General features: G+C 36.8%; 1 protein-coding gene across 1 annotated transcript in view; it reads right to left on the bottom strand.

Annotated features, from left to right (window-relative positions):
- The window catches only part of snx19b (sorting nexin 19b), a 36,053-nt gene that overhangs the window by 2,075 nt on the left and 25,419 nt on the right, over positions 1-8,559 (bottom strand). Inside the window, exons 10-12 of the mRNA XM_067365356.1 lie at positions 6,762-6,946; positions 4,980-5,067; positions 1-359 (exon numbers count right to left, since the gene is read on the bottom strand). The exon at positions 1-359 is cut by the window's left edge and continues 2,075 nt beyond it. Of these exons, the coding sequence (XP_067221457.1) occupies positions 236-359; positions 4,980-5,067; positions 6,762-6,946 (397 nt within the window). The 3' untranslated portion in view covers positions 1-235. The remainder of the gene's footprint in view (positions 360-4,979; positions 5,068-6,761; positions 6,947-8,559) is intronic.

Here is an 8,559-nt window from a genome sequence, read left to right as displayed (position 1 = left end):
TGTGGTTTGATAAAACACAAAACAGGTGTCCATTAATCAAAGCTCTCCAGGACGTGCGTAGTGTGTCCCAGAAACAGGGAAACCTAAATTGGTGCCAGACACAGGCTATAGTGAATAAAATCCACACTTTCTTGATCGCATGATGTTTCTGCAAGTATTTCCACCTAACACTGCAAATGACCACAAGTTTGTATGTGATACGCATGTATGTATGTCTCCATTCCCCCCAGCACACCTATGGTGGCAGCTTCTCAGCATTTTTGGACAGGCTGTGCAGAAGTGTTTTCTGAAAGTCCTCGTCAGACACCTCAGGGACAAGAAACTCGATTAGCAGATCCCAGATGCAGTACACAAGATGCCTGCAAAAAAAACAGTCACATAGATCACAAGCACAGCTACATCCTGCACACAGATCCTACAACACTGTATTATCAAGAACCTCAAGATCCTAGACAGGATATCACGCAGACACTAGATTCGGACATGCCTTGTTGCCTTCCCCCCTCTTTATACTGTCTGCTAAGGACACAGCTCATAAAGCAAAGGATACTGAGTCAATGTATAACTGATTGTAACAGCATCTGTTTCATCTGGACATCTACAGCAGACTACAGCATGTTCTAGTAAATCAAAGAGCAGCTCTCTCAAAACCCAAGCTGGTGAGAATAAATCATGTATCCCCACTGTGGTAACAGTCTACAAAGATGTCACGGGGTGTCCTGATAACACAGCACAGTGATTAATCTATTGAAAGCACATTTTTGCATTCTTTTAACTGCATTGCTTACTTACTGTGTCATAACAAGAATGATGTAAATAAATTACAACCAGATCATTTTAACCATTAAAGCCACATGTTCACTAGGCCATATCTGCTTGCCTCATGAAATATGCGCTTTTTACAGCTACAAACAGTACAAAATTTTGAAAAGTGATATACATACATACATACATACATACATACAGGTGCTGGTCATATAATTAGAATATCGTGATAATTTTTTTTTATTGTAAATTATTTTTTTAAATGAAACTTTCATATATTCTAGATTCTCTACATGTAAAGTAAAACATTTCAAAAGTTTTTTTTTTTTTTAATTTTGATGATTAGAGCGTACAGCTCATGAAAGTCCAAAATCCAGTATCTCAAAATTAGAGGTGGGCACAGATTAATTTTTTTAATCTAGATTAATCTAGATTAATTTTGGAATTAATCTAGATTAATCTAGATTAAAATGGCTCATTTGAATTCTGCCGAAGACATTCAGAATATGTGAGATACCCAAATTGTCCCTGCGTCCCAATGTCCATACTATCCATCCTAAATAGTATGTGAGATTAAAATAAGTGTGTGCCAAAGCATAGTATGTTGAAAAGAGTATGCCAAAAGTCCCCGGATGGTCTACTATTTCCGGTAGATTTTCGAAGTGTGGATCCGTGCACACTATAAAGGCTAACATTGCCCACAACCCATTGCACGTTGTACGAGGATTCAGTTCAGAACTACAAACACGAGTAAAACGTGTTAAAAACTACAAAACATGACGAATATGCACGATCAACGCTGAGAGGTTGTTTGAGTGACTAATAATCCGTTCAAACTGATAGAAAATATTTATTTAATGTTATACGTGTTATTTTTCATCTGCAAATACCAATGTGGACTTTTATAAAGATCTGATTGGCCATTAACTTTTAAATGCATCATTATGCATAAATATGAGGACAGTTCTCCACATGAAAGACCCGCGACTGCAGATCAACGTGCTGTATTTCTATCCGATACGATAGGAAATTAGCTAAATGAAATATGGAGGATGTAAGATGATTGACAGGGCAGTTTACAGTGACTGGATGCGACAGAGAGCAAAGACGCAATTGTATGACGTGATAGTATGTCCCAAAGCTTGTCTACTCTCTTGCTACACACTCAAAAGTAAGTACTTTTTGTTCACAGAAAGAGTACATATTTTAGGGCGTACTATAAGTAGGCGAATTGGGACGCAGCAAGTGACTAAAAGTAATCCACCATTTTGTCCGACAAAGCAGATAGGAGTTAGAAGATTAACCTCAGTGGAGTTAAACTTTTGTATATTATATTTTGTATATTGACATCTTTCCGCGTTTGAAACAACACTGATTCTCATGTTCATTCATGGTTATTTGATGCTATAAATGGATTCGTAGTAAGAGATGATCAGTTTACGAGCCTCTTGAGCTGAGGCGCTACAGCAATCTGTCACGACCATGGTCACGACACATTAAAGAAAACGGGTTTTATTGTTTGAATTTCTTAAAAAACTACACAGTATTAAAGCTGGGACCTGACAGCACCACGGCTTGTCGACCAAAGCAACAGTAACTAGGGGGGGCGGATGGGTCTTGAGAAGGGTCAGTTCGGCTAGGTATACATCCGCGCTAAAATATCAAGGTGAAAGTCATCATAACTTGCGTAGAATAGACCCAGCTCCCAACCCAATTTTGAGAAGAGATTAACGGCGATATTTTTTTATCGCCCGATAAGAGTCTCGCGTTAACGCAGCACGTTAACGCCGTTAACGGCCCACCACTACTCAAAATATTAGAATATTTCCTAAGATCAAGCAAAAAATGGATTTTCAAAACAGAAAAGTTCAAGTTCTTTAAAGTATGTTCATTTGTGCACTCAATACTTGGTCAGCAAATGACTTGCAAATGACTTGCTCCTAGCACAAATTACAGCATCAGTGAAGTGTGGCATGGAAGTGATCAGCCTGTGGCACTGCTGAGGCACTACTGAGCATTCAGATCTTCTGTATATTGTTGGATCGACTGTTTCTCATCTTTCTCTTGAAAATATCCCATAGATTCAGGGATCAGGCATGTTGGCTGGCCAATAAAACACAGTAATATCATGCAGTGGCGCCCCCAGAAAATTTTAATAGGGGTGGCCAGACGAGGCCACAGCAATTCTTGGGGTGGCAAAAAAAAAAAAAAAAAATTATATATATATATATATATATTAGTCCTATATGTATATACATATACATACATGCAAAATCAATTGGTAGTTATTAATAGAATAATGAGGACACAAACCTTTACATTCAGTCGTGTTCGGTCCCATTTATTTGCATACACATACCTACAGCGTTTGAGTCCAAAAATGTGCACATTTGTAGAAATACACATTTTGCATTCAGATTGCATTATGGTTTCATATTGATCGAGGTCATAAAATATAGTTTGCTAGGGGGGTTCGGGGGCATGCTCCCCCGAGAAAATTTAGATTTCTCTGGTGTACATATGTGCATTTTTAAGACGTTTTAAGGCCAACAAATTGGATAACAATAGCTTTAAAACCATGTTAACAAATACATGCATTCACAGTTTTGAGGCAGCTTTAATCGCATGTGTGGTAATTTCATGACTTAACTTACAACAGAGCAATGACGGTCATTGCTCGTATTCTTTTGGGCTTTATTTAAGCTATAATAAAATAATTATGCAGCGCGCGCCGGGCCATTTGCGCATGCAATTCTTGAGTGCGCGCCGCAAGCACAGAATAACCAAGATGATTGGACCTGTTCTGTTCAGTGAAACAGCTCCTCTGGTGGCGTCAGTCAATCTATCTTTTTTGGTGGCATTTTATTTTCTTTCACTTCATGAACTTGTGAATTTACATTATGCATTTAAATTAATAGTACCCAATGCAAAATCATACTGGGGTGGCCACAGGGGTGGCCAGAGTTTATGCAGGGGTGGCCGTGGCCACCCCTGGCCACCCCTTGGGGGCGCCCCTGATATCATGGTCAGCAAACCACTTGGAAGTGGTTTTTGCACTGTGGGCAGGTGCTAAAGTCCTGCTGGAAAAGGAAATCAACATCTCCATAAAGCTTGTCAGCAGATGGAAGCATAAAGTGCTCCAAAATCTCCTGGAAGATGGCTGCATTGACTTTGCACTTGATAAAACATAATGGACCAACACCAGCAGACGTCACAGCCCCCCAAATCATTACTAACTTCAGAAACTTCCCACTAGACTTCAAGCATCTTGGATTCTGTGCCTCTCCAGTCTTCCTTCAGACTCTGGGACCATGATTTCAACATGAAATGCAAAATTTACTTTTATCTGAAAAGAGGACTTTCGACCACTATCCAGTTCTTTTTCTCATTAGCCCAGGTAAGATGCTACTGACGTTGTTTCTGTTTCAGAAGTGGCTTGGTAGTCCTTTTCCTGAAGATGTCTGAGTGTGATGACTCTTGATGCGCTGACTCCGGCTTCATTTTTGTCTCATTGTGAAGCTCTCCCAAGTGTCTGAAGCGGCTTTACTTGATAGTATTCTCAAGCTTGTGGTCATCCCTGTTGCTTGTGCACCTTTGCCTACCCAATTTCTTCCTTCTAGTCAACTTTTCATTTAATATGCTTTGATACATTACTCTGTAAACAGCCACCACATTCAGTAATGACCATCTATGACTTACTCTCTTTGTGGAGGCTGTCAATGATTGTCTCCTGGACCATTGCCAAGTCAGCAGTCTTCCCCCATTAGTGTGGTTTCAAAGAACAAGAGATACCCGGAATTTATACTGTAGGGATGGTAATTTAATGAAACTCAAATGTAAATATTCTAATATTTTGAGATACTGGATTTTGGCCTTTCACGAGCTGTACGCTCTAATCAACAAATTAAAAAAAACAAAAAAACTTTTGAAATGTTTTACTTTACATGTAGGGAATCTAGTATATATGAAAGTTTCATTTTTTTAAATAATTTACAATAAAAAATGAACTTTTTCACGATATTCTAATTATATGACCAGCACCTGTATATACTGTATATACACAAGATGCTAGATATGCATGTTCTGACATTTCTAAGGAATTTGGAATTTCCCATCAATGTTATTAATCTCATAAATATGCATATTGGAACATGTTACATAGGTGGCTGTGCTGCTGATTTTTATCTTCATCTGTGTTTACTGCTCAAACACACCTGTTTATGGTGGGGTTCTGAAAAGAATCCACAACCGTCTGCCAAGATATCTTGTACTTCTCAGAGCCCAGCATTTCAGAGATCAGATCTGTAAAAACATAGGAACACACAATAAACTCAGTCAAGGAACACAGAGATGAAGATCTGCTGGATTACACCACACTATCGATGAAGAACAATTATTTTCTGTTGAGGTGGTTTCCTGTGACCTTATGTTTTGATTCAGCTTTTGAGCAATGGTGTTGTCTTACTGAACAGCTTTTTGTCGGAATCACCAAATTTTATTTTAAACCGTATGTTCAAACCTCAAATTTTACCTGTTCCATCCAAAACATATTATTAAATGCTATATAACATCGAAAATGTTCACTCAAAAGTTACAAATCTATGGATTAAAATTAGAGATGTCAAATCAATTAATCACGATTAATCACATCAAACATAAAAATTTGTTACCATTTAAAAAAATAATGTTTGGAGGAGCGCAACTGGCAACAACCCGAGCTAAAATAAAGAATATGCGATTAATCGCAATTAAATCGATTTGACAGCTGTAATTTTAATCAATTCATTTGTAATTTTTGAGTTTTCATTTCAATTTTATATCTTCTTTATTTTAGCTCGGTGTGTTACCAGTTGCGCTCCCCCAAGTGTTTTTTATTGAAACATTAACTTTTATGTCAGATGCAATTAATCATGATCAATCGATTTGACAGCACCATTTAAGCATGAATAATCTCTTAATTTTCTTTATATTTAAAGGGTTAGTTCACCCAAAAATTTAAATTCTGTAATTTATTACTCACTCTCATGTCGTTCCATACCTGTCAGACCTATGTTCATATTCGGAACACAAATTAAGATATTTTTGATAAAATCCAATGGCTCAGTGAGGCCTCCATTTACAGCAAGATAATTAACACTTTCAAATGCCCAGAAAGCTACTAAAGATGTATTTAAAACAGTTCATGTGGTGGTTCAACCTTAATGTTATGAAGCAACGAGAATACTTTTTGTCCGCCCAAAAAACAAAGTAACGACTTTATTCAACAATATCTAGTGATGGCGATTTCAAAACACACTGCTTAATAAAGCTTCGAAGCTTTACAAATCTTTTGTTTCAAATCAGTTGTTCAGAGCATGTATCAAACTGTCTCCATCTCCACATTCTTTATGACTGCCTTAAATTCATCAATAGATATAAGTGTATTCAGATTTAAATCCTTTTGCAATTTATTCCATGTCCAAGGTGTATAAAAGGAAAAAGCAGTTTTCCCCAGATCTGTTAAAACCCAAGGTACATTAAAAGTAAACACTGGTAACTAGAGCGCAACTGCATGGTAACTACCCAAGCTAAAATAAAGAAAGTTAAAGGGGTAGGGTGGAAGTTAACCATGTATAACTTTAAAGATATAAATATACCAGTGGTGTTTTCTCTGTTTTCAGCATCATTACTCCAGTCTTCAGTGTCACATGATTATTCAGAATATGATTCCAATATCATTCCAATATGCTGATTTGCTGCTCATGAAACATTTTTTTTTTTTTTTTTATCTATGTTGAAAACAGTTTTAATATTTTATTGGAAACCATTTTTCAGGATTCGTTGATGAATATAAAGTATAAAAATAGAATGTTAATAAAAATGTTAAATAGAAACAACAATTGTAACATTATAAACGTCTTTACTGTTACTTTTGATCAATTTAATTAATTTCTTAAGAAAAATTTCCCACTGACCCCAAATGGTAGTTTATGTGTTCACATTATGTGGCGTCTCACCTGGCAGTAGTTTCATAAGGCACTGCAGAGCCTGCTTTCTGCTCTCCTCTTTCTGCTTCTGGCTGCGTTGAGGTCGGGGTTGAGCCGGCAGACTTCCTCCAGGCCAGATGGCCTCCTGCAGCACCCGCAGATAAATCACCCAATACTGTGTACAGGTTAGGTTAACCACACCCACTTCTAGCCACCTAAAGGCCAATAACAACAACACAAGGAATTGAATATGATGCTGCATGTACAAAACAAAAATGACAATGTTGTCAAAACAATCCCCGTTCACACATATCCACTAAAAAATGAATAAAGCACTGTATTATGCATGCCGGGCCAGTAGTTGGTGATGTCACTATGTAAAGAAACACAACGCAACTATGCACATTCACATTCTTCTACTTATGTAAATAATGTGTCTCATTTGGTCGTAGTAGTGGTGTAGTAACCCTACACTTTGCTGGAGAAGCCTTAATAAATTCAGTATCTAGAGCAGCAAAAACACAGTCCCATAGTCCGCCATTGTTGTTTTGGTTGTCAAGTACACGCACATGCCTATAGACTATATGCATGACCATGATGTCATCGTTTTCACAAATTCATGGTTTTGCAGTTTACACAGAATCAATAACGGTATCATTTTCAAAAAACCCATTTTCAAAAGTTTTCATTTTCAGGCCCCCAAAACGCAGTTGCCGTGTAAATAGATGGCCAAAATGCATAAAAAAATTTCTGTTTTCAGTTGAAAATGGTGTAGTTTAAATATCCCTTTGTAAATTGATGATGTGCTGCACAAAACATGCCACAAAACCATTCTACCAAATGAAAAGGATAAGTCATAAAGAACGTCATGTGTTTGGACTCCATCTTTCACGAATGTCCTTCAGCAAGTCGCAGTTCACATGCGCCACTGCAATGTTCTTTGTCTTTTCTGATTAAAATCTGAGACTGGCCGCATATGGATATAGTTTATCCTTTAAAAAAAAGAAAAAAAAAAGAATCTCATTTCACAGAATCAATTCTGCAAAATTACTTTTGGCCACTTTGCACTGAAGAAATTGCGGATAACTGAGGGATTGCATAACATTACTGGGGATGAGATGGTTTAATCTTTTAATAATCACTACCATTTTGGCAGACAGTCAGTATAACAAAAAAAAAAAAAAAAAAAACTGAACAAAAAAGAGTGGAAAAAAGTATTATAAGACATCACAGAATTTTATGAGAGAGGCTGACAGGATAAAAAATAAATAGAAAACCAGTAGGCTGAAAAAAGGATAATGTGTATTTTACTAGGATTGCAAATTGATTCATTTTAATAAAAATAATTAATTACATGACATGACAATCAATCCTGTGTTATTTTAGCATGATATTCTATTATAGTTTATTAATATTTTGAATTAGATTTATTTATTTTCTGTTTTCTTTTTGATTTTAGTTAAAGGTGCCGTAGAACGACTTTTTAAAAGATGTAATATAAGTCTAAGGTGTCCCCTGAAAGTGTCTGTGAAGTTTCAGCTCAAAATACCCCATAGATTTTTTTTTATTCATTTTTTTAATTGCCTATTTTGGGGCATCATTAAATATGTGCCGATTCAGGCTGCGCGGCCCCTTTAAATCTCGTGCTCCCATCCCCCGGAGCTCACGCTTGCCTTAACCAGCATAAACAAAGTTCACACAGCTAATATAACCATCAAAATGGATATTTACAAAGTGTTCGTCATGCAGCATGTCTAATCACATAAGTACAGTGTTTATTTGGATGTTTACATTTGATATTGAATGAGTTTGATAGTGCTCCGTGGCT

Source organism: Chanodichthys erythropterus, chromosome 17 (genome assembly GCF_024489055.1).
Source record: "Chanodichthys erythropterus isolate Z2021 chromosome 17, ASM2448905v1, whole genome shotgun sequence".
In the NCBI taxonomy this organism is placed as follows: domain Eukaryota; kingdom Metazoa; phylum Chordata; class Actinopteri; order Cypriniformes; family Xenocyprididae; genus Chanodichthys; species Chanodichthys erythropterus.
This window is presented reverse-complemented; position numbering and strand designations above follow the sequence as displayed.